The sequence below is a fragment of the Platalea leucorodia genome (genome assembly GCF_965183815.1).
Source record: "Platalea leucorodia genome assembly, chromosome: 5".
Taxonomy (NCBI): Eukaryota; Metazoa; Chordata; class Aves; order Pelecaniformes; family Threskiornithidae; genus Platalea; species Platalea leucorodia.
In genome coordinates, this window is record NC_138827.1 from 45,005,589 (window position 1) to 45,033,218 (window position 27,630).

Consider the following 27,630-nt stretch of genomic DNA (forward strand, 5'->3'; position numbering starts at 1 on the left):
TACACTTCTATAGTTACCTTTCCACTTTTATACGATAGTTAAGAATGCTTGCTACAGTGCACATATAATTTAGTAACCAAGAGAATCCAAAACTTAACTGCAGTTCAAATAAATAAATAACCTAATGTTTAAGGTTTATATCTTAAAAAGTAAAAGGAACTGTACAATATGAAAATATAACAATACATAAACATTAGATTCTAAAGTTTTGTAGAAATAAAACTGCAATTTCCCATACATAAACAGTGCAAGAAATAAAATTCAGATAAGCTTCTGAACTGGGAATTTAAACAATTTAATTCTTAAATTATCATGCAGACATAGCATTTTAAGCCATGCTGGTTTCTATTACAGCATTAATGGTATCCCTTTTACTTGAAAAACTGATAGCCATTAAGCTCACTGTGACAACTGCTGCCAATCCACTCTTTTCTACAGTACATTATACACAGAGGTATTCTGTTGCATTCAAAAAGTAAAATATTATATGTTTCTACAAAAAAAAAAAAAAAATCAATATTTTACTTTTTTCCCCTCCAACATGTTAGCTTGTTCAAAACAATGTCATGTAGTAAAAACAGCAACATTTCCCCCGGTTTAGATGAAAAGAAAGAAAAAAACCCCACACTATATAATGGACCATAATCAAGATGTGGTTACTGCCTAGTCACCTTTAAAGTTCAGAATTTATTACTAAAAAAGTTGAAGTTGTGGAGATGCTATAAAGTTTGACTTCTTGTTGAGAAGTGATAAATATAATAAAGCTGAAAAACAGTGGAAGTAATTTATCTTTCCTGTGTGTGTGTGGAACTAGTTACATACAGACTTGAAGTGTTGTTCAACTTAAGTTCCTATATAAAATTGTCATTGAGGCAAAGACCAAGGAATGCAATTAATACCAAACTGTAAACACGTCATTCATGTTACTTCGAGTGCACATCGACAACATAAGAGTTCTCCTCATAGACTTTGGCAACAAGACTACAATAGGTCACAGCAGCATGAGTTCACATGGAAGACTGAAAGCACTGCAAAAGAATATACTGAAAACACCAAGACCTCCTAGAAACCAGAAAAACCTGTGACAAGTGCCCCTCCTCTCGATAAGACACTCTCCTGCTCAACTGCTGCTCTCTCAATGCCTAATTATTATTACTTTGTTTTTACAGTTCTGTAGTCTCAGGTCTCTGTGCTTTAGCTGCATAGGTTGCCTTTGTTCGCGCTCTAGCCGTTGTAGGTCCAAAGGGTTACAGTTCTGTCTGCAGAAGATGACAAGAAGGAAAGATCTTGTGTGTGCCATCTGCACTGAATAACTTTGTCCTTGTGCTCTCCTACCACCATAAGAGGAAGCTGCTTCGTGAGGTCCCCTACAGCAGAGGAACAGAAATTGTTAGTCATGCCATGAATTTATATCCCAGCTCTTTGGTTTTTTGGGGGTGGGTTTTTCGGAGTGGTTTTTTGTTTGTCTGTTTGTTTTTTGTTTGTTTGTTTGTTTTTCTTCTCTCTCCTGTTTGTTTAGTAAAGCTTACACATGTATTTCACCTTATGAAGCATACTTGACCCCCCTCTCTCTCTCGCACACACACGAAGTATAAACACAAGGCCCCCGCTCTTTTGGTTTTTAGGTGTTACTGGACACAGCACAACTTTAGAAACTGTGAATACTGGTATTTTAAACAATGAGATTTAAAATTTAATAGTCCAAGAAAAATCAAGTTGATTAGATGTACCCAATATCTTCTCTCTTATTAACTCTTCCCAATAAAAATAAGCATTATTATTATACTTTTTTCAAAGGGTCAATTTTATGACTGCTGCCTGAAAGCAATGGCCATCTAATCAGGCAACAGTGTTAATTAGTTATTTTGTCATAATCAGACCCCCACCCAAAACCAAGATTTGGTTCATAGCCTACATTCTTAGCAACACAACTAGCCAATTGTGAACAGATACAATCACATTTATATACATTTCAAACCCTTCAAAGCTCTATGATTTTTTCCCCCTTTTAAAGTAAAACCTGATCTTTGAACCAAGTTCTCTTACAACTTCAATATTAAAAGCATCAAATTGAAAACTAGCCTAGTATCCTTTGTAGTACGTTACCTTGCAAGTCTGTCACCTTTATTTTCATATCATATGATCCTGTGAGCAAGTAGTGTGCCCCTGGAGAGAAGCGAACAGAACGAACATCACTGGAATGAGGATGATAGCTCTGCACCATTCGTCCTCCTCGAATATCGTACAACATACAGCTAGAGTCCTCTTGTCCTGTAGCCAGGAGACGACCACTGGGATCAACAGCTACTGAGGCTACAGCACTTCCTACGGGAGGAAAAACAAACACACACACACACACTATATTTATGTACATTTGTGCAAATAGCCAGCTTTTGTTTTTTTTCCAAACAAGAATATACATCATATAAGAATACCAAATGCTGGCCTTAAATTTAAGGTGAACACACCTAGCTACTGTTATCTTAAAATAAGGAATTTTTTATGTTCTAGCACTTAAAACTCTGAAGCCATAGGTCACACTGGAACAGTAGCAAAGCCACTATTAAAGCTGCATGAGAAAAAAAAAAAAAAAAAGTATCTGTTTCATCACAGGAAAGAGTCACTCTTTATGAAATCATGTAGAATACTACAAAGAATCCCCCCCCCGCCCCCCCAGTTTCAAGAAACAAATCTGAACCCAAGTGGTTCTTAAGAATCCTTTTGCAGATTTCTATCTAGCATGTTGACAACTTGCAAAAACGGCCGTCCTTCCCACCCCTTCCTTTGATTCTGAAACAATTATCTTGTGTTTTGTTTTATTTTAATGTACTTGGAAGTGGTCTGTTTGAAAGTCACAAGGCAAAAAACTAGCTAACTTTTGAAAGGAAATGTTACTTTAAAAAAAAAAAAAAAAAAAACAACCACAAAACTCAGAGGTAAAGATATTCTCCCAACTTCTTTCTTTTAGAGCCAAGCCTCCATTCTGTGATGCAAAACACCCTTACATTCACTCTATACTAGACATCTTTAAAATATATTTTTATACAAGAATGATCAGAAGCACGATAGCAAATCTTACCTGTTCCATGAAACGTTGTTCCCACAACACGAACACAGCTTGGCACTCTCAGATCCCAGAATCTTACAGTCTTGTCTTGAGATCCAGATGCAATCATCCAGCCACTCCATGTATAAAGTGCTAAAATATGACCTGTGAACAAGAAGACTTCTTTATTTGATTAAATATCATTAATCAAATAATGAAATATTACAGTTCTGATTATATTTTTGCATTCATAGATTTAACAGTCCTATGGAAAACCTGCACGTTGCACGATCTAAAATGCCAACCGCGTAAGGCAATACCCAGCTTTGCATCTTCTCTGGAGGGAAGCACGCACTCTCTCCATTAACTTAACAGCCAATGTATTTAAAAACAGCCCCCCCCGCCCCAATACCTCAAGAGCTATCTGGAGAGAAAAAAGTCTTGCTAGAAAGAAAAACATGAAGACTTAAAAAAAAAACCCAATTAACAAGTTTGTTAGAATATAATACAGACTTAACACGTACAAGAGAGACGCAACAACATACATACCAGTGTGACCACTTAGAGCATGCAGGCCTTGTCCTCGCTGACAATCTGTTGTGTAAATATTGCAGTCCCCTGCTCCAGCACTTATTAAGATAGCACCACCACTTTCTGGGCCTTCCATAAAAGCAAGGTCTCTGATTGTCCCATCATGCATGCTGAACTCCAAGTCTGGTCCTAAAACAACGTAAAAAAAACAAGGAACAAAATGAGGCATATACTCTGTTTATCACTGTTAGTGCTACAATCTTTAAAGCTGCTACAGTGACAACACAGAATATTTTAGGCAAGAGTAGGTATACTACCAAGCATAAACGCTGTTGTGCACTTTCCATAGAGTACTCCATTTCAGTTACTACAGTTCAAATAAAATCTTTAAGAATCTTATTTTTATTGAGCGTTGCTTGAGCTTCCTACAGTTCCTAAAGCTTTGCAAAAGGCACATGGACCATCTCCACAGCCAATTCCAGCCAGTGTTTATAGAGTACATTTATTTATTTTTGTAAACTAAAAAGGCTTTCTCTGCCAGAAGGGATCATTGAGAACACTGAAACACATAGGACAAGACAGCCTAAGCTCAAACCAGAAAAGATAAGAGCCATATTCAGTGTATTGATTAGGAGGGTTTGGGCATGGAAAATAGTATTTGATGGGAGAGAAGCCTTAGACTTCTAAGATGGGGGAGAAGATGATAGAACTAGGCAAGAAAAAGGGGAACTGGAAGTGGCAATAAATTCCTACTGACAGTCAAGAACTAGAGTTGGGTAAGACCATCTGGTTGTTTTACCATATCTGAAAAGCAGCTACCAGAAGACAGCACAATACCACAGAGTCTTGCAAAAGCAAAACCAAAATGCAAAAAACCCAAAAAACTAAACCAAGCAAAACCCAAAAAGATAATCCCCAACCCCACAGTGTCTCTTTGCTGGACAGAGACTACAGTCATAGTGAAAGGGAAAAGAGAATAAGTTAATCAAAGTATTAGAATAAAAATAACAAAACCTATTAACTATATAATCAATGTATTTTGATTGGTTTTGCCAAATATTGGACAAATAATTGAAAATAAATTCTTTAAACTAAATTCACACACACACTACCTGTTGCATTACAAGTTTCTGCATTAAAAGGCAGGACCTTCACATATTTATCATTGGAACCAGTAGCTAACAACTGTCCACAGGGACTCCAGGCTACACAGTAGATTGATCCTTTATGATGCTTGTTCCTTTTGAAGCGAACTACAGGTTGTTTAGGAGTACTATAAGCACTGAAAAAAAAAAAGAAAAAAAAAAAGAAAAAATCCAATTTCCTGTTATTTGGAAGGAAAACAATGTATTCTAAAATGAAAAACACTGTTTTGCTATTATTTTAGGTAACATGAAATACGTATTGCTGTTTGCATTGAAACATATACATATGACCTAAGACAAGACAAAAGGATCTTCTCCATCCCATTTTCTTAGTTTTTCCTCATCTTCCCATTGTATTTGTGACTGGATGTGTAAAAAAAAACTTACACAGTCCCTTCATCTATAAAGGGCTGATACAGATAAAATACGCAATTATTAGCTACATACAATGAAACCTTATCCCCTGAGTCTTAAATTGGTGGGATTTTTCTTTACATTCTTCATGCTTCAACATCTTGATCCTGTGGCCACTTTTGAACGTGCTTGAGTTCAACTAAGCAACAGTAGGCCAAGAAAGCTCACAAAGCACACACTATCTATGGCAGCACCCAGTGCAGCTGGCATGGCTAAAGGCTGGGTCAGGCCACAGGTTGGAAAATCCAGATTCCTGAAAGAAGAAGTCAGAAGTCTGTGTAAACTCTGTGTATGTGTGCAGGAAGGTGTTTCTCACTCACCAGACATAATGCCTAACTGGGGATTGTGTTTGGTATGACAGCATAATTATATGACTGGGCTCCATATACTTGTGTTTGGGGCTGTTGTTGTGCCTAGTAGTACTGTAACAATAAAAACTGAGGCCTGCTGTTTTATCCAAAAAGTTTTTGTCTATGCCATTCTTGCTGTCAGAATGAGTGGGACTCATCAAGCGCTTAAAGTGGTTAAAGGATCAAGAAAAAAATGCTTCTGTGTTAACCCCACCTGGTAAGACACAGAAAAATGATGGGTAGTCAAGTACTGTCTCCTCTTTGGCCATTAAATAAAAGACACCACCACCCCCCCAAAAAAAAAAAAAAAAAAAGAGAGAAAAAAGCCTCATACATGTTCATCATTATGAGCTGTACATTGGGTATTATTTGTGGAATAAGGTGACTCTCAAAGCTTCACTCATCTACTAGAAAAGCTAATACAGCAGTCTGTGCAAGACAGACACATTCACCATTTTATGTTAATGCAGGAATCTTCACAGCATCTAAGCATACCATACATTCTTATTTCTGAAACCAGATCAGCTTTACACATGGCTGAAATAAAAGGAACAGTCCCATTGATGTACATTTCCTCTATTTCAATTGATTAGTTTCCTACAATCTTATTTCCCTGTTCACATAGCAGGAAGTAGTCAAGTGCTAAGATAAAGTACTGCTGTATCCAACTCCATCAACATCCACTCCAGTAACATCAACAATAGAAATTCAACAAATTAAATTGCTATTGAAAAATTCAGAAACCATACTATAAATCCTTCAACAAAAGAGGCAGAGAGAAAAAACAGAAGACAAACATCTAAGTCTGTTTAAAAACTTTGGAGATAAACATGGCTTTAGTAAAGAATACTAAAATAAATCTACATGGAAGCTAATTTTATTCTGTTGCCAGAGAGGAAATCCATGACAGATTAGCCTAAATCAGAATCACCATTCAACACACACTATGGATCTTCCTAAATGGCCTAATGCCTTGTATCACACTCAGAGTTTGGATTCACAACATTTGTTAAGAGGTGGAGGCAGCAGCTGAGAATCACTGACTTTGTCAGGACATGGGAGCACCTGCCCAGCACAGGGACCACATGCTGCCAGTCAGCTGTGTGGAAGCACCGTGATTATCTGAGCAACATCTGCAGAACTCTAACGTGTATCTGCCAGTGTTTAATCTCAAACACGTGAAAAAAGCACACTACTGTTATACCTGTAGAGAAAGGAAAAAACAAACAAACAATAAAACTAACCTGTCCTGAATCATATATCGGTTTAAAGGACAATTTTAAGAATTTTAAAAAATCCCAACAAAACTTTGATGTAGAATTAAACAACTGCTATGTACCAGATACTCTACACAATTACAGCTTTTTGAAAAACAGGAAGAGTTTTGAATATGTGTCTAGATTCAGGTTGTTACAATATGACTATCTTTAAGATCATGTCTGCTGACTTGTAAATCCCATGATGAAATGTTTTTGGCAGACTTACTGTAAGCACAGTGAAAAAAAAAAAAAAAAAACAGTAAGAGGAAGAAGTACAAGTTCAGAATTAAGGAAATCTCAGTATTCCTTTCATATCCAGGTACGCCGTGTCATTTGTGACATCAGATTGCGCACTGTAACTAGAGGCTGCAGAGTCAATCTACCCTTTCCCAATGGTTAGAGTAAGTTGTGGGGGAGCAGAGTTACTCAATAAGGAGGTGTTCATTCCACTGAAAATGTTTTGCACTGTTTACCAAGCAAAAGGAGGTTGCCTGGGCTTCAGGCCCAGCAAGTCAGCTTGCATTGGCTATCAGAGAAATCAACTCTTTGTTTGTTTCATACATTGCCAATAAATATTTTGGAATTAAACTTCAAAGGCTACCTTACAGATGATATTTAAGGAAAGGAAAAAAAAAAAAATCAGATTACTTTTTGAACACTTTGGAAGCCTGAACATGAATCCTAAACTGGGAAGGTGTCCCAGATAAAGTCACCGTGCATACTTGTGAAATTGTGATGTTTTAGATGCCTGCACTTCCCTCCCTACTCCAGGAAAATAATGTAATTGGAGAGACAAGGAGATGGTTATTGAGATGGCAATATTTATTTCTAGGTGAAAAAATATTTCCCCCCTCCCCATTAAAAAAAAAAAAAAAAAAAAAAAAAGGGTGCAAAGAAAACAGAAAAGACTAGGTGCACAGTAAACCACAAAAAGTGCTTTTCCTGTCAAGGAACCAAAGTATCAGGAAAACAATGTTTATAGCAACAACAGGCCAATAGACATGCTCTGGCAAATTTTGCTGTAAAAGCTGAAGAAGATGCTGCTTTCTCTACTGTTAAGTCTGTCCTTCTGCCAGAAACCATCTCATGAAGCCCAGGTTGTGCTGGCTTGGGAACTGACATGCTTTCTCCCACTTTTACAGCTAGAATACCAAAACCAGAAGCCATCACAGTAAACACAGAAAAGCCCACCTGCTGAGACAAAAATAACACTTTTATAAGGAAAGGTGTGGTATTGTGGCAAAGCATCTTGCCAGTAATGGAAGAGAGCAAAAAAAGTAGCCCACAAATATACAAATTCTTCAGCAGATCTTATTTTTCTTTGGCAGTTCAAGTTTTTAAGGAAAGCATGACACTATTTATGACAACAAAATAAAGGTATGAAATGTACAGATACTAGTAGCTACAGGAGAAAAGTGCTACAGAAAAATAAATGATTATACAAGTTTTCTTACCTTGGGTCAATTACATCTGGATAGGCACAGACTCTCAAAGTTTTAGAGTTGGAGCCAACAGCATATAAACTCCCGCTGGGATGAAAGGCTACAGCTCTGACAGCTTGTGTGTCTTCTAGAGTATTAATGCAAATGAACTGCTTTTTTGATTTCTCATCCTGCGTAAAAGGATAACAATCAAATTAGCTTCTTCAGCATAAAACTGGACATTTAAAAGTGGATGTACATTATTCAGCAAAACAGTCACAACTATTGTACCAAAGTATTAATAAGTAGCAGGACCAGGCTAAAGTATTCAAATTACAGATTTGTAAAACAATGTCTACTCCAGGTCAAGGAATGGGATACTTCAAAAAGTTCTTTTCTTCAACTTGCTCTTAAAGCTAACATTAGATTAACATTTCTCATTCTCCCTCCAGGCTACCAACAGCTTTTCTTCTAAACAGCCCATCTCAAAAGCATATTACAGTTTATTTCTGTGTAAACACATTTGATCTGTGTGAAACTTGCAAGGGGAACAAAGCTGCATTTGTCTGAAAACAGTCCAATCCATAAACACAGTTTATAAAACAAATATAATATTAAACATAAGAATCAGCTTTTCACCCTGTAGATAACACAAAGTTATAATTAAATTATGCTAAGCTTTATTACATCACCCTCTAGATGACTTCATCATCACCACTTTTCTAAAATTTTGATTTTTATTTATCCGATGCAGAAACTTTGGAATGTACTTAGTGCAAAGTTATTTCCCTAAAGTCAGGCCATACTGATTGGAGTCCAACAATCAAAGTTTCAACCTGGAGAACAAAACAATAGCTGTAAAAGACATCCCATTGGAACTTCCATTGTACAAGGAGAAACAGAGAGAGCTGGACTGTTTGGCCTGGAGATGAGAAAGCCTTTCGGGGGTATGTGTGGGTGTGTGTAAGTCTCATCAGTGTATATAAATACCTGATAGGAGGAGTAAAGAAGATTGAGCGAAACTCTTACCAGTGGTACCCAGTGAAGGGACAAGAGGCAATGGACGCAAATTGAAATATAGGAGATTCCATTTTAACTTTTTTGTTGTTTTAAAAACACTATAAGGGTGGTCAGACATGGGAACAGGTTGTCCACAGAAACTGTGGAGTCTCCATCCTTGGAGATACTCAAAACCCAACTGGACCCCGCCCCAAACAGCCTGCTCTTGACCCTTCTTTGAGCAGTGGGTTTGGATTCAGTCTCCAGAGGTCCCTTCCCATCTCAATGGTTCTGTAGGTACTGCATCAACCAAAGTTCATTCTAAACAATCTATTAACAATGAGAGGATGTCATATACTCAGGATTAAATATTGAATCTTGTGGAAACACAAATTGTAAAGGACAATAAGAAAACTCACCTCATCACCTCTTGTCCTACTTAAATTCCCTGAAGAGTCTTCCAACTGTGGCTGAGTGACAGCATGTTCTGATACACTGTTTTGATTTGGTGAATAGTTTAAATTCACAACAAGACAGAAAAAAAAGAGCAGGGACAGATTTGTTTATAAGTATTTTTTGGACTAAAGTTACAGTTTCAGTCATACTTAGAACCGACTAATTTATGTGGACAAGTGTTATGTGTGTCTGATTCTTTATCATTAAACTGTAATCTTTATATGAGGTTGCTGGTTTTGCAGCAACTCTAGGCATTGAACAAGTGAATGCAAGTTAAAAATACTTGTTTTCATTCCATAACATACATACGTATGTACATATATACACACATACGTGGAAAAATGGTTGCTGCTTTCAGGTAAGCACTACCTTTAGTTAACAGAAGAAATCCAATTCCTACCTCTACCCTGCCTCTCTCTCCATCTAGTTTGTATTTAATAAAAAAGCTTTCAGAAACTTAGAACACAAAATAAACAAGAATGATACATATAAGATGGAGTAACGAGTCTGAAATTAAAAATAAACATAAAATTTAAACCATAACAAATAACCACTATTTCTCATGTGTGCTGTCAAAAAAAAAAAAAAGATTAAAAAATATATAGAAAACACTGATCATGAGCTAAATACCCCTATTCAATGACAAATTCATTTGATAACTAAAAATAAATATGAACAGCTACTCCCACAGTGCTAACAGACAGACATTTCTCACATAACTTACGTTTGATTCCCCTGTACAGGTGACTCTTCAGGAAAGGGTATCTGATTAGCTGATCCACGCTTTCGAGGAGTGCTGGTGTTAACATTTTGGCTATCAGTTGTTATCCTCGGACTAGCATCTGAAGGTGGTGATGTAAAGTTACTTGCTGGATTGGTAGACACGTTCCCTTTGCTCCCGTTACATTGCTGGCTAAGTGTTTGTACATCATTTCCAAGACTGTCCATACCTATATTTAATTCTCCCAGCTTCTGGATAGACCTAATAACAAATTACAAGAGGAAAAAAAAAAAGACCACCAAAACAGGTTATTATGAGGACTTGAGGAGGAATAGGAGTGGGTGGAGGGAGAAGCAATAAAACCCCCCAACCTGTTAAGAAACTGTTCAGTAAGATTCTGTTGCTGGTCAGCTCCATCTTCTTGATTTACACCTCCCTCCAACAACATTTGCTGGTACAACTGTCGTTGTTGCTCCTTCTGTTCTAAGTGCTGCTGGTAACGTAGTCTTTGTCTGTAATACTCCTGAAACTGCTCTGTTGAATCGCGAAGCTTGAAAGAAATGAGAATTACTAATGAAAATTAAATAGCTAATTGCGGTATTTAACCTAAATATTCACTCTCTGGTTCGTTATTTCAATATAACCATCAAAAGGCCAGCAGATGCTCCTCTGAGGAGCAATGCTTTCATTCTTCCCTAAAAGCAGATATAATTTACATATTAAAAAGGGAAATAGCTGCCAGTCTGTACAATTCACTGTTGAAGTAGTTCTGCCCTAATTCAGAAGAAGGCTCCTCGTTCCTACAAAACTTCCAAATTATTACTTAACATCAAAACAAATAGGCAATTGGAAACTGAAAATAAAAATCAGAAAACAATGTAAGCTGCATTCCAAATTCCAAGACATATTTCCAGCATAAATTCAGTATTTTCTGCCATTGGTCTGCAGAGCAGATTTACCTCTCCCAGTAGCCACCCTTGAAGCCATCTATCCAAGTGTTAGATCTTACTCTTGAAATTGGTACCTTCTTCTAACTTTACTATTCCGTATTTTCTGGACAAAGCACAAATACTTGAGCTTCCTTTCTCATAGTCTCTTCCCTTTTATGTACTATCTTTAGCTTCCCACACTGCCAGCTCCTCAGGACTTCCTGCCTTCTGCATTCCCTAATCCTCACTTTCTCTCTGTACCACTCTTTCCGAATGATACCACCATAAAACAGTTGAGAACAAGTTAAAAATGAACAAATAAAAAACCCATTGAGAACTAAAAGAACTTTAGTCCAAGGCCAAAATATCAACACTGAAAAAACCCTTAACTGCACATTTATCAAACTAGGAAAAAAAATAGTAAAACCTGGTGGATTTTTTTTTTTTTTTTTTTCAAAGTGACATCTTTGTCATCTAGTGATTCTAAGCTGCATAAGGACATCCTGATAACTTTGCATTAGTTCAGACAATTCATGCAGAGGATCCTTCTTTGTAACTATAGGCCTTTGCATTTCTTCTAAATAAAAACACTTGCATTATAATTCTGTGTTCTCCAGCACAATAATTTTTTGTTTTATAATGGATTTCCTAGCTCTGTTGCATTTGTAAAAAGTTCTCCACCTGAGATGAATACTTGCAATTTAGAAACTCTGAAGTTTTCTCTATATTTCAAATACGTGAACTATTCCCCAGTCACTGGGTTATAATCCTTTAAGCAACAGGTATATTCTTGTCTATACTTCTTTCCATGACTGATACTTGTTTGTTGCAATTGGATTCAATCCTTTGATCCTTCAGTTTGGGTAATAATGATACAGAATCCAACACCTAAACCTAAAATATGTTGCTTAGATGCTCTATTCTATAAACTCTGGCTCCTAACTCAACACCACTAGGAACAACACAAAAATAAAGCTATGAAAAGACACTTAAATGAATTTCTTACTTGCACAGGTATACACATACACCACTACGATGTGGAAAACAAAACAAGGCAAAATTGGATTGGGTACTACATTCTTTTCTACTTGTGTATAATAGTCTGGCCAACATCTTCACCTACAGCACAGCGTCTCCCGTCTTCATCCTCTCCTAATTCTGCGTTTGGTTTTTTTGCCTTTTGAAGTCTGCTCTGTCATACATCTAGCTAAGCTCCTTCCTCCCAATGTGCACACAACGTTATTGCAGCAAAGAAGTTACTCAGCAAAGTCCTTGAGGGGAGTGAAGTCCTCAAGTTTGGAGGACTTTGTTAATCCTCCAGTAGACCCCATTGCCTCACTCAAGTATCCAGCGTCTACACGACTATAGCCCTGTCAAGACTAGACTGGTTTTCAGTACCATATAGATGCCATAAGCCAAGACAAAGTTTACTTCAGAAAACCAAACTGGAGTCTGCAAACAGACCACATACACGATGTTATTCCTTATTACTGAATTAAGAGGCAGATATTTAAAACTGTGGGAAGGGAACAGAATAGGTAACTGTTTTCATTGTTTTGTACTGAACTATTATTTCACTTTCCCCATTGTTAAGGGGAAAAATGGGAAAAAAAGAAGGATAGTCAAGGCACAAGCCTTCAAAGATGAATCAAAAAAACGGTTATGCTATTGGATTCTGAATAGCAAAGATACATTTACCAGGGAATTATCCAGTTTTAATTTCTCTGTGTCCTAGACAAAATTATGTAAGATGACCTATGAAACTTGGTGTTAACACCAAAAATTGCAGGCTACATGCCAGATTCCTTGCTAAAACACTAAGAGGATTCTTAAGCATTGTTTTATCTAACATTGCTGGCTTTGAGTACTGCAAAGCCTTTTTTTTAGATGTACACAACAGTTTAGCAACACTGCTGATAAGAGAAGGCACACTAATCAGCTGCATTACAGACTCAAATGACAGCAGAACTTTATACAATGGGAAAAAAGTAGTTTCTTATACAAGATCCAACATAGTATTTTCGCTATAGTAAAAACAAGATTCAAAGCAACCCATTGTCATGCATGAAATTCTCAACACAAAGCCAAATCATTATGAAGTGATCAGAACACAGCTCAAAAGGCCTCATTATTTTTAAACAAACAACCACTACCTCATTTTTCTCTTGTTTGGCTGATCCCTGACTCTGTGCTCCATTAACTGGTTCATTTTCTGAAACTGAACTCTGGCACAAAGTCTCACTGCTGATGGGACGCTGTGGCTCCACGGGAGTATCACTTCTTGCAGCAACATGGAAGAGAAGAGAAGCTTAATTGAGAAAAACTAAAAGTAGAAAATCCCCTGATAAGTAGAGAAAGATAACATTCTAGAGTAAAATCTGATAACAGAAGTATGCAAACTTCTTAAGTCACATAAAACTGAAGATACTGAAAAAATGCCACCTGCAATGGGTTACACTAAATAAAACAAAACCTCTGACAAACAAAAAGCACGTACAGTCAGTGTGCTTTGTCCCCACATTTTCCAAAAAGCCTTACCACCATGGGATATCCAAATTCCACGTTTTCTATCCCGACATTTGAATTATATACCCTTTAACTAGCAAGTTATTCAAGACCTTCTGTTTTCAAAACAATTATGTGCATGGAATGTATCAGATATACTATGTGACTAAAGTCTTCTCTAAGATATTAGTATCACTATCAATCTAAATTTAAACTATACTTAACATCCATCAACTTGAACATTCCTGAAAGTGCTACATAGGAAAATGTTTATATCAGTTTTGCTATTCTTATATCATATAAGTATTTCTGCATGGAACTCTTTCCAAAATGCTTTCACAATCGGTGAGTGTGCAGAACACATTAAAAGCTTTGGATTCCCATCTTCAGTTTTGTCAACTTATAAAGCCCTTTTTACTCAGTGACTTGGAGCAAAGCTCTTCAAGAAGTTGTTTTGAAGTTTTTGGGTATAATAACAAAAGTAACTTAGCTGACTAAAAGACAAGTAATTGCTTGCCGGATACAACTTAAAAGAAATACCATATTTCTGTCATGTGCAAGAGGAAGCAAGGGCCACATGTACATAAAGCTCAGCTTCCCAGCTTCTACCCTTGCAAATATTGCCGTTTAAGTTGGACACTTAATCTGAAGTTAGATTTTTTCCGAAAAATGTGATGCCTTCTTGAAAACTACGGGTCTGGCCCCTTAATCTAATTCTAACCTTCAAGAAATGTACTAATTAATGAAAAAACATGTTAAGATCGATCAACTTCACTTGACATCATATGCAAATGTTTACACAAAGAAAAACTGCAGCAATTTACCACTTCATTTAGTCTACAACATTACTCAATTTGTGCAGAATTATTCCAGTACACTAAAATTGAAAAAGGAAATAAAAAAAAAAAACAACTTTCGAGAATCAGTTTTAACATTGGTCCCTGGGGCTACAGGCACAAATGTTAACGTTTGTGCATACAGAGGGGTAAAATTAGAGGATTCACAATTCATTGCTATCTTCAGGAGGTACACTTTTTAAAAATGGAACTCAAGAGATACTTCCATAAGACTTAAGCTATCCACAAAAACTCCAGTTGTGAAGACACTGGTAAAACCAAAGACTTAAAGTGGATCATTTAGAATCAAACAAAATAGCTCCTTTCAAAGATAAGCATTAAGAGAATGTATTAAGACATACATTAGTGCAAAAATTTCCATTATAATTGGTAAACTGACACCAGTATGATGGTGTTTGTTTCCTTTTTATTGAGTTTAGTTACAGCTGCTCTTTATCTTATCACAAGATACAAAATATTGCTGTAAGGCAAAACTAATAGACAACATCACCAACTGCAGCTAGGATTGAAATACCACAGCTCTAAAAGTGTCCTCTGCTGGCCAGTGCACCCAAGTGCAGTGCCAGTTACCCACCTGGTTCTGCAAGAGCCAGAAAAGCTGGCAACTGCTTTCTAGAGAGGCATGGATATAACATGGATAGAAAGGGGCAGAACTGCTGATCGAAATAAAGGCCAAGCAAAAACATGATAAGCTCTTAATTGACAAGTACCATTTCTCCTAGTTACCAGGACTTTTCTCTCAGAAGGTAAAAAGTGCAAAGTTTTGATACAGGCTTTAGTTCTTAAGGGAGGAGAGAGGTCAGTTCTGCAGTCTACGTTGCTACTAATAACTTCTTTTAATGCATTCACTGCTATCATAACCCAACTATCTCCAAGTCCAATACAAAAAACCATAACACATTCAACCACCTCATTCAGATTTGGTTTGGAAAATGGTAAGTAAATATTTAAGCTGAACTACTATCATAATAGTTTAAGTGACAGAAGAATGCTACAATGACGGCATATAGTAATTTCCACTGACTTCACTGGGACTATTTCTACATGGAAATTTTTGAAGTATACTTAATCATTTACAGTGTCAGGACCAAAATTTACAGACACTTGAGGACAGAGTGGGATGGGGAAAGAAGAAGGAGTTACAGCTATTCCACTGTCTCCATTGATTTATCTGGAATGAAAGAGTTCAGTAATACTGAACACAAATTTTAGCTAGACTTTATTACACCATCAGAGCATATTTGTGCTCTGCACTAGGATTTCAACTTTGAGTCCATATTGAATCCATAAGGCTCAAGACCAAATATGAAAACCTACTTTGATCATAAAAGCGTAAGGCAGAAAACACCTTGCAGACAGTTTTAATTACAACAGAATTTAAACAATCAATTTATGTTTTATTGTTACAATTACGTTCAAAGTTACAACGCAGGAAGAAGCCAGTAATATAAAGTGCAACATAAGCCAAGGTAAAAATAAAGCTACAGTTGCACTTACCGCTCAGGCGACTCTTCAAAAATGCTGTGACACTCAGTATTCTCAAGCATGAGACTTCGGCTGAGATTCTGTACTCCCGGGTAATGGAAATTAGCAAAGGAGTGCGACATTGGAGAAGTTTTGGTCCCAAGGTCTGTGACTCGCTTATCATGATTTGTTAATCCACACGACAGCCCATCTAAGGCAGGGTTTAAGGAGCGGGTCATGTAAGCATCTGCTGACTGAGGCCGTCTCATTGGGGACGATGGATAAGGAGAAAGTTTGCTGATAAGAGGTGTCAAAAGATCAGCATACGCAGCTTTTGTAGGCTTGAGGAGTTTATCAACATGAATATTAAGCATCTTTTGTTCAAAAGCACAAGAAAAAACAGTAGCTGGCAGATTCTGCAGCCATGATAATAAGCTAAGGTCCAAGTCATCACACCCATTACCACACAAGAGATCAATGCCCAACAATACTTCACTTTCTGTGATTTCTTCTCCTGTTGCTTTACTCTGACAGAATTCCACACAACATTCATAAAGCAATCCCTTCATTACAAGCTGAAATAAACGATTGTTACTTGCTTTGAAGCCAGCCTCACTCAGTTTTCTATCGGCAGGAATAAACTCTGCCACCATGACGCAGGCTTCTTCAAAGCAGTGAACCCGTGCAGTGCTGGGATTCCAGTCCTTGAATTCTGCGTGGTTGGTCAAGCGAGGCAGCGTCAGTAGCAAGCAGAGTTTACTGTAGTCTTCCTTAGAGGGACAATATTCTTCCAGCGCATGTAGGCACTGCACAGCCTCTCGCATTGTAAATTCCAGCTACAGAAATATTAACAGAGTAGTTTGTAGTACATGTTTCTACAATAAAGCAGTTAGTTGAAGAAGAACAGGCAGTAGCAGAATTTCTTTGCTATCATTTCTTTATTACTATTATTGTTTATATTTTAATTAAAACAGTATACAATATAGAGTCTGAAATTGCTAATGCAAATGTAGTACAACAGAGCCAAATTTCTGGATGCTTTGACTTCCTGAAATCGCCCCCAGTTCCATTTTCTACAGATCTATGGAACGTTTTCATGTCACTGCAGGTTTCAGAGGCTTAAAATTTTAAATCTGTAGCTAAACAGCTTCAATTCTATTGTAGCATAGAATGTTACTTCCATTCTCAAACCAACTGAAGTTTTTTTCCTTTTTTTACATCTATGAAAAGCTATTGGCATAAATTATAAAAGGCTTGTAGATTTCTCTAGTTTCCAGTGATTAGCAACTTTTGAGTTGCCTTTTATATCGAGATTTTCTGTTCTTCAACCAAAAACGTTAAAAAAGTTCAGAAAATTCTCAGAAAGTAAGACCTCCAAATGAATAGAGGGCTTTAGTACAAAGCTTGTTGATAGCTAAAAGCCAAGAACCATATTAAATACACATAACTTGGCATTTTTAGTTACAAAGATTTAAAAAAACCAAAACCAAAAAAAAAAACCAAAACCAAAAAAAAAAACCAAAACCAAAAAAAAAAACCAAAACCAAAAAAAAAAACCAAAACCAAAAAAAAAAACCAAAACCAAAAAAAAAAACCAAAACCAAAAAAAAAAACCAAAACCAAAAAAAAAACCCAAAACCAAAAAAAAAACCCAAAACCAAAAAAAAAACCCAAAACCAAAAAAAAAAAACCAAAACCCCACATACCCATGTTACCTAGCATCTGCTCAGTACAGCAGCCTTTCATCTACAACATACCAATACATTTGGTAACATTCAAAACAAAAAATAAAGGACAAAATCTGAATTTTTTTTCTCTACTGCTATCTAGTAACAGTATACAGATTGAGTGATTAGAGGAATGGTACACCTTTCGTTTGCAACTATAAATAAAGACTTACTTTTAGCTTTCTCTACACTGTCAAGAGGAGACCCTGCAGTACAATGTACGCGTAATGGGACAGAGAATTAAAATCAGTTCAGTTTGGAAAATGAAATCAATTGTCTTAAAACTACTGGCATCTTCATTTTTAACTTCATAACATTTTTGTTAGGAATTTGGTATTCCTGTATTACCAACATAAATGAAAAACTATAATGAATTCCACAATCTGCACACCTTCTTTGTCAGTTTTAGGTTTTCAATATGGAAAGAGACATTAACTAAGTTCACAACTCCTGCTGCTTGCACAAGTAACTGAATCGGTCCTTTGTGAACACATCTGTTCCCTCCAAAGAAACAACTGCGTCCTTTCTCTCTAAAAGCAACAGAAATTAAGTTTAAGATTAATTCAAATCAGAATCTTTCACCTGGTCCTAATTATGACAGACTTCCATGATTCCGAGGCTTGCTTCAGAACTCTCTTGAAAAAAAAAAGAGCCCTTTACTTTAGCATAATGGTGTAAAGTAAATCTCAGGATCAGGACCACAAACATGGAATATGGTCACTGATCTACGTTGCTAAGTTTCAAGCGACCCCTGTATATACAATTCTATTTGAGACCTGGTAGCCACATTCATTTCCAAAGGATATAAATTATTTTTTTCCATTGTTCATGAAACCATTTGGTAATGGCTAGAATTTGTATATTTGGTGCTGGGAGCTTCCACTCTGTCTTTAATCAGAATATCTCAAGAGGCTTCTTGACAACAAAAAGATTCCCAAAACAGAGACAATTCTTACATGCTGAGGCTCATCTTCCGCTGACATTGCGTTGTTGACACATAAGGCTTCCAAGAACTTCTGCTTCATTATAATGTAACGAAACCTGCGGGTAAGAAGTGAAATACTATACACATCTTGATCCAGTAGCTAAACATTCTTTCAGAAACAAGCAGGGTATTTTACATCTAATTTTTGAGTTAGGCATAGAAATTGCAATGACAAGGAACTCTGATCTCAAATTTTAATAAATTGGTAACCAAAAAATGATATTTTAACAGGAAATGTCTTTTTCAGTTATTGCTTTCAGAAATATTACATTTAAAATATTAGAAGGCTAATAAGAAGTACAGCAATCATACTCATTTCTTAAATAAAAATATGACAGGAGCAGCCAAATATAAAAACATGCACCATGTTCCTAAAGCGTATGGCAAATGAAAACTCATTACAGTTTGTGTACACATATTTTTCATAGTTTAAGTTAAAAAAACAAATTCATACACTTTAGGAACTGTATACAGGTTAGAAAAAACAAAAACTAAGGTAAAAAACCAACAAAAACTTAGAACTACTGCTTTCATACACAATACTAGAAATTAATGTATTTTCCACAACTCAAAAAACTGAACTCTGACATACATTCTATTTTACCTTTTCTTGTCGAATTTTTCCATACATTCGAGAGGCTGAATAAATTGAAGAACCTCATCCCACTGACCATCAAGAATCAATTGCCTAGTAAAAGAAAGAGTCACTTTAATTTCATTGGACAAGAACATCCTTCTTCTTTCTAAGTGAGCAGCTCATTTAAAAAGACAACAGTCATTTAAATATACAACAGGTGATCAGCCTGCTTTGAAAAGTTAATGCTTTGCACAGATGCCAAGACGACTGTCTGATGTGACTAGTAATAAGAGCACAATCCAAGTCCTTTCTCAATATCTTGTAAAAATAACTGCATACAAGAAGGACAAGTATTCATTACTTTTAAAGGCACATCAGAACGGACCAAATGCTCCTGTGTGTCCTGCTTTACCTGTAATCCTTATTTAAAAAAAAAAAAAAAAAAAAATCTTACTTGAAGAATACAAATAAATATATTGATTCGATGAATACATCCTGAAGAATGAAAGCAAACTTAAAAATGAGTTAATTTTAATTGTATAAATACTGCTGGGCATATTTTATAAGGGGAGGTGGGGGGAAAACACACAACTCCCATATTAAGAGGAACAGCTTGGCAGGAACTATGCCCAAGAGCTCCAACTCCAAGACCAGTGGGCTAGGCTGTACAGGTGGATTAGTTCAATTTCTTCATGCCCTCATATCACACACAGAGCTCTCTATAAAAGGCCCAGATCTACAAGGAAGGAGCGAGTTTCTCATTAGACATATACTCCAACTAAGCTAAAAAATGAAACAAATAGAATGAACTTTAATCTTTCTCTTAATTCTTCTTTCATTATATTCCAATACCCATAATTTTAAACAAAAGGGAAGCCAGGTGTGAAATCTTGTTCAGTGATAAAACGTATTTTTTAATGTTTTAAGAACAGCTGGTTATTTTCTCATGCTTCTATAAAGTTATTAAGTACCTTTGGCATGAAATAGAAAACGGCAATGCTAAAAAACTAGTGTGCATCTACAGTGACTCCTTTAATAATTTTGAGGGCAGTATCGTGAATGGTAAATCACACCAACTCTCAGTTCCTTCAAGCAGCTCATAGAAGGAGGTCATTAAGTTCTGAGCTGGACCAAAGAATTGGGATCAGGAAGAAGCAGAATATGATGAGGGCGTAAGACCTCCTGTTTAGTGGCACGGGGCTGCCCACAGAATCATAATCCAACTGTATGTTTTCATATATGTGGTATTTAAGCACCAGAGAAAGAAGTCTTACCTTAGAAAAAGCATGTCATCTGAAAACAGGCCATTAATGACCCCACTTTCTTTCTCAAGTGCCAGCATACTGATATGAAGTTTCCTTGAGTTCAGAAAGTCTAGTATTAGTTTAATTATTTCAGCTTCTTTAACATTCACTGTTTCTTCAGCCGTCATGATGGCAGCCTAAAAGGGAAAAGAACAGAGAATTTTAGCTATGATCAATATCCTATTTTATGCTTGGTTAAATGTTGGCTACTAAAAAAAAAAAACCCAAACAATCTAAAAATAGTTTTACAAGACAGAATATTGTAGCATTATAAAAACTAAATAGACAAGACTAGGAAATTGATTTTAAGAGGTTGATTATGAAGCCACAATTAAGACCTAACAATGCATCTCCATCTTTTTTATCTCTGTCCTATGCATATATAGGGGCCCAGATAAACAAATCTACTAAGAAATCAATCCTCCTGCAATGTGAAAATATTGTGCTTACCAAGTCTGCAACAGGTAAAATTTTCCTTTCTGAAATGCAAACAGTGAAGTTCAAAGAGCATAAAAATGAGCCAGTTACTATGTCATTATCTGGAGAACTTACATATAAACTTAAATGTTTCTAACACATACAAAGAGCACAGCACACTAAAAGTGCAGTCTCCCCCTACCCATTTTTGCAGTAGTATATGGCAATTAAACCAAGGCTTTTCATTCTTCCTTCATAAGGACACATACATCTGTCTATATGCTTTATGAAGAATCTAAAGCTGCAAACCCAAGGTGTCCTACGCCAGTTTGACCGCTGACTGCCAGAGTCCCATTCACTCACCTGCCTCCAGCTGCGTGTTCCTGGCCCTTCCTTAGCACTCCTCACTTTTGTCACTGGGTTAGCTTTTCCACCAACTCATGTGCTGAAGTGGCTCAACAGTCTAATGAGATCTCCAGCCAGCAGAAAGAAAAAACGGGAAGATGCAGCTGGGGCAGTGACAGGCCAAAGCCCTGGCTGCCAGCAGTCAGCTTGTTTAAAGCTCCCATGGATACAATGTCCAAGTTCCTTTGCAACACAACTCCTCCAAGGATGAGAGTTTTAGCATGTACTTCCCTTAGGAAACCTAAAATAAATTCTGCTTCTGGCTAAGTCTTGCATGGTTACTTAAGCCTGACTTAAAGTAGCAGCTGTTCAACTTTTTTTTTTTTAAACCTAAGAAGACTTCACAACTGTAGCTCCCAAGTTGGTCTGCTGAAAACTATCTGGGGATGTGGGGAGAAACTCTATAACACCGCCAAGCCACGTAGCATTGCCTCATCAAGAGCCCTCCAAAAAAGCTAGGAGCTACAAGCACGCAATTTCACATCCGGAGAAACTCAATTTAAGCCCATGTTACTGCAGAAAGGGGTGGTCTCTCTTCTCACTTCTGCACCCCGCCACACATCCCCAGGCGCTTCACGGCACCTACAACGGAGCCGAACGGTTAGCCAGACCACTCCTCTGATCCGGGCGCAAGTGAAACATTTATTCGCTCCACGGACACAAGGGCACTAATGCTGACACAAGGAACTGTCCTGGTTTCAGCTGGGATAGAGTTAATTTTCTTCTTAGTAGCTGGTAGAGTGCTGTGTTTTGGATTTAGGATGAGAATAATGTTGATAAGACACTGATGTTTTGGTTCTTGCTGAGTAGAGTTTACACTAGTCAAGGACTTTTTAGCTTCTTGTGCTCTGCCAGGTGCATAAGAAGCTGGGAGGGAGCATAGCTAGGACAGCTGACCCAGACTGGCCCAAGGGCTATTCCATACCATATGACATCATGCTCAGTATATAAGCTGGGGGAAGAAGAAGGAAGGGGGGGACATTGGGTGTGATGGCGTTTGTCTTCCCAAGTAACCGTTACGTGTGATGGAGCCCTGCTTTCCTGGAGATGGCTGAACACCTGCCTGCCGCTGGGAAGTAGTGAATGAATTCCTTGCTTTGCTTTGCTTGTGCGTGTGGCTTTTGCTTTACCTATTAAACTGTCTTTATCTCAACCCATGAGTTTTCTCACTTTTACTCTTCCGATTCTCTCTCCCATCCCACCGGGGGGGAGTGAGCGAGCGGCTGTGTGGTGCTTAGTTGCTGGCTGGGGTTAAACCACGACAGGAACTGACAGAGCTTTGCTTTCTGGCAGCAGCAAAGTCTTAACCTGACTTAAGTTGATTATGAGAGTGCACCAAAGAACAGAGAAGAAGCCAGCATCAGTGATGAACTGTCAGTAGGAGGCAATATCCCCAGGAACAAGGAGAGACAATGGAATAACAGTGATCAGAAAAATGAGTAAAGGGAGATGACCATACAGAGCAAGGTGTCCACAGCAACAGGTTATAGTCACCCCAGCTGCTCCCCCTTTTAATTCAAAAGGGGAAGTCAAAATACTGAATTCCCTCACACAACCATTGAGGGAATTATGTGGAGATCTAGCAACTATGATGCTGAAAGACAACCAGCTGCGGGTAACGCGGCTCCCAAGACAAGCTGAAGAGATGATGCAGCCTCCAGATACCTCTGCCTTGGAAAACTGGAGTCCATAAGCCAGTTATCTATCTCATATTAGGAGATATGCACAGAAACTGGTAATAAGAAATCAAAGAACAGATATAATAAGTTTGAATAAACCAACTAAGACACTCGAAGTATTAAGAAGAAATCAATTATTTACCGGAGAAGAGGGGAAGAGACAAATACTCCGGTGAAATTTCTCACTGATCATCAAAAACCAATGCTAACGAACTTGAAGGAATACAAAAAATTAGGCATTAGTAAGAGGGGTCTTTGTACTACATCATCTAAATCCCCAAGTTTTCCAGCTTCCTCACAGTGGTATGCCAACTTTTTTCCAAGTAAGTTTTTGCCAGAACATTTGACTAGGAAAGCATTTGATTATAGCAGCGTAGTTTATTTTGGAACAACAGAGACCTAATTGTGCCAGATGAAATGGCCTAACTTCTTTTTTAAAATGGCTGGGTTTAATTCTGATTTTAGTCACAGAAGACTCCAATCAGCAAGTGTTTTGATGGGTCTCATGGAAGACACACCCAGAGACCACGTGCCCACTCTTGGCTAGTAAAGTCAAAAGGAAAAAATTAAAACCTGGCTTGCAGAAAGCTTTGCTGCAGGAAAGAAGGCAGATAGACACACAAATACAAAGCCAAAACTTGTAGAAAGATGCTTTTTCCTTATGTTTTAGCACTGTTTCAACTTCCCCTTTTGGCAGTTGGATATGGATTTTTAGTCCCAAAGAAAAATTCAGCCCTACTCTTATACACTGAAGGGGGGGGGGAAATCAACACAAATTTAAGCAGCAGTTTAATATTAAAATCTTAATTCCCAACCTCACCTAATGCATTTGCATTTCTCTTTTATTATGCTTTATGGCACTGGTGGTTTTTATATAAATTAAATTAACTTCCTTGCCAAAAGACAAAGTAAAACTTAGGCAAAGCTATATTGAAACTCCCCATCAGAAAACTACTAGAGAAATTCAGGCTAAGACTCGCTTTGCAGAAAGGAGCACCAAGTCCAGCCTTCTTTTCAACTGGATCTACTGGACTCAAGTCTAAAGAGGAAGCCACCCCACACAGCTTCAAGACTGTCTTAAAATTAATTATTTATATATTCTATTGATGGAAAAGGAGCCTAATACTCAGTACTTTGCTTAAGAATAAAATTACATCAAGGAAAACCTAACATCCGCAAGAAGTTGTCTTCCATTTTCCATTGTAGCTTTAAAAGAACAGGTTTGTCCTGAACATATGGCCTTTGCCAATTCTAACAATTAACTTTATTTACTTTATTTATGTTGCCCATATAAATTAGGATAAAGGATGACTGGCGCCCTCCATATTTGATGTGGGACTAGTAACAGCACTTTCGGGGTCCTGTTAAGAAAATATAATACAATACCCAAACACAGTTTGGATACTGAACTTCTGAAGGAGAGTCAAGGTACACTGCTAAGCTCATACATTAACAATTTTATGAAAATATTCAGTGTGCATTTGCTGTGAGAGCAACACAAATAGCTGGAAAAGGATGGTAAACCTACTAGAGAAAATTTTTACTTAATTGATGGATTTTTAGGCTGATGAGCTCAGACTCCTCTTATAAGCATTATGCTGTCAAAACAACAAGCAGCACTGTAACACTATCATGAAATTATAAATATACATAGGCTTACACATCACCCCCTGTGAAATGTATCAGTTTTTCTGACATTCAGTGGTATGTGTGTGTGTATGTGTATAAATAAAAATTAATAATAATTAAAAAGCAAAGAACAGCAGGGAAACTCAAGATCAGAGCTCAAGCTGCATCTTTGGTCCATCCCACTATATTGCTTTCTGCCAGCACATATGGCACATGGCATCACAGTCTGATCAGCTCAAGCACTAATACTCAAGAACGATTGAAGCACAGCATTAGCTTGAGGTAGAAATGAAAGTAAATGAGTATTAGAGCTTAACATTTCAGCTGCCTTCTACCAACCAGGTTTTTGCTACAACCTTTTTATCTTACCCAGTCTTTTCAGAACAGCATTTTTCCACACTTGTCCTCCTTCCTTCTTTCTCCTGTCCACTCCTCCTTGTCATCTTCCCCTAGTTCTGTATTTAAATTGGTTTTCCTCTTAACAAATCTACATCAAGAAAAAAACCCAACTTCTTGCCACAAACCTGGCACATCTTTTCTCTGGAGCTTCAATGGACAAGACGTCCTTTAAACACGCTCTTTGGAACACAGACTACCTGCTCCTAAATTTTCCATCCTTATTCATGTTCTAAGAACAGGCCAACAGCAAGAATCCTCTCATGGCGTTATAAGCACAGAAAACAATTCTTTAAAAAAAAAAAAAAAAATGCACTTATGCATATAAATATACTATTTTGGGAAAATGTTTATAAACTAGAAGTGTCTAAAAATAGTGTCTAAACAGTCTAAGTTACCTCCCTTAGAAGAAATTTAAAATGCATAGGCATTCACGTGATAGAAAGTTAAAGTAAGGTTTAATATTCTGGAAAACAAGTAAATAGTGAAATTCTAAAATAAGCATTATTACTATGTTATTTACCATCTGAAATAGATCACTCGCCAATAGTGTACAATATGCATTCAGAAAACTGGTCAAGGAATATAAAAATCTCTAACTACTCAGAAATAGAAGAAAGAAATATTATAGTTCAAATCTTAAGTGTCATACTGAGAGAGCGGCAATACGTTTAAAGGGAGAAGCAATGCCTAATTAGAAGTCTTGGTTCGCTTACTTCAATGACAGCTGCAATGCATATCTATAACCTCAGCATCTTGGTGAGCTATTGTCACAGAAAAAACAAATGTGAAGAAGTAATACATATTTAAAAAGCTGGCTGTTTTGCATAAAGTTATTTCACCTCTTAATCCATCCCACAGTCACTTACATATGACTCTTGGGCCTGCCCAGAGGCCACTCCGGAGTTCCGCCTACACAGACCCCACGGGGTACTCGGGGCCTGGTCAGTACCTAGTGGCTCCATTTCTGATGTGCCCTCAATCATCTTCCAGTTATTCTATATCAAAAGAATTTACAAAAAAAAAAAGGTCTATAGGCCAATTTTTTTTATTACAATTGATTCCTACGACAGTTAGTGCAACTCACTGACACCCATCTTACCTTAAGAGATCACACGATTCATTATTTCAAATGAACTATATTGAACATATTAAGCCCTTAATGGAAAACCTTCACCAAACTTTGTACAGTTGAACTCTACGGTTGAAACCTTTTTCTACTCCAATACACAGCAAATAAGCGTCCTCTTATGTACTAGCCTTTTCTTCCTTGCACAGATTTTTCACTGGCTTGGCCTCTAGTAATCCATTTTTCGTCCTGCCTAGATCAGCTGTTGCTTTAGAGCCATCACAGTAATCCTTATCCCACCACGCTTTAGAGGTGACCGGCAGAGCTCTTTGCATTCATCAATCCCTGTTACAACATGCACACTCTACCCAGAGCATTCTGCATCATGAATGCCAAAAAGGTGACATTAAATTATGCAATACTTCCATATCAGAGTGAAAATAGAATGCAGAAAAATAAAAAAACCCAACAAGTTACAGAGACTAGAAATGAAAGCATTTTGACTAAAAAAAAAAAAACCCACTTGCTCCAAATTTTTCTCTTTTTTTTCTCTTCATGTGCGATTCCACACGAAATCCACCTCTGCTGGTGAAAGGGTTCAAAACAACCGCACTGTTTAATTCCACAGCGCCGAGCCTGAATTAGCATCTCGGGAATGTCAACTCAGCACCAGCAGCAGGCAGGGCCGCAGAGGAGCCGACGCTGCTTTGAAGCGGCCCCGGAGACGGGGCGCACCCCGCGCCCGCCGCCTCGCCCGCCCCGGGGCCGGGGCCCGGGCACGCACCGCGCCGGCCACCGCGGCCAGCCTGGCCCGGCCCGCCCGCACCCGGCCCGCCCGCGCCGCCGGCGGCGCCCACAACAAAGGGACGGCGGCGGCCGGGCGTCGCCGCCGCGCCGGCAGCCGGGGCGATGCTCCCCGCGGCGGCGGGCCCCGCGCAGCGCGGCCGTGCCCGCACGCCAGGGACGGGGCGCGGAGCCGGGCGGCCGCAGGGTCGGCGAGGCCGCCGGGCAGCGCCCACCCACCTCACGGCGCAGCGGCTGCAGCCCCTGCCCCTGCCCCGCCGCCCCGCGCGGTCGGTCGGTCGGTCAGCCCGCCCCGGCCCGGCCCCTTCCCGCCGGGTCGCTCCCGGCCTCTCCGCGGCGCGGCCCCCCGCCCTCCGTCCCGCCCGCTGACACTCACCTGAGGGGGCCGGCGGCCCGTTCGCGCCGTCACCAGCGGGGCGTGAGGGGAAGATGGCGGCAGGCCTCAGCTGCGGGGCGGGCCCGGGCCCGGTGTCGGGGTCTCGCTGCCGCGCCGCTCCGCTCGGCGCTGCGGCTGCCACCCGCCCTCCCGGCTGAGTGCCCG

The 27,630-nt window shown here is 38.4% G+C and overlaps 1 protein-coding gene across 4 annotated transcripts; it reads right to left on the bottom strand.

The window, feature by feature from the left end:
• Positions 1-27,606, bottom strand: WDR47 (WD repeat domain 47). Of its 4 annotated transcripts, none has more exons than XM_082311811.1 (15): positions 27,466-27,606; positions 20,661-20,827; positions 19,414-19,497; positions 18,781-18,865; positions 16,131-16,933; positions 13,425-13,548; positions 10,714-10,892; positions 10,346-10,603; positions 9,585-9,660; positions 8,200-8,357; positions 4,690-4,859; positions 3,596-3,766; positions 3,080-3,211; positions 2,107-2,325; positions 1-1,367 (listed from the first exon to the last, which is right to left on the bottom strand). In XM_082311811.1, the coding sequence occupies exons 2-15, from the start codon at positions 20,816-20,818 to the stop codon at positions 1,225-1,227; spliced, it is 2,760 nt and encodes a 919-aa protein (XP_082167937.1). In that variant the 5' UTR covers positions 20,819-20,827; positions 27,466-27,606; the 3' UTR covers positions 1-1,224. The 4 variants fall into 4 exon arrangements, with proteins under 4 accessions (XP_082167937.1, XP_082167936.1, XP_082167935.1 ...); XM_082311810.1 differs by having other exon boundaries at positions 13,422-13,548; XM_082311809.1 differs by having other exon boundaries at positions 13,425-13,551.
• Positions 27,607-27,630: the final 24 nt, after the last annotated feature.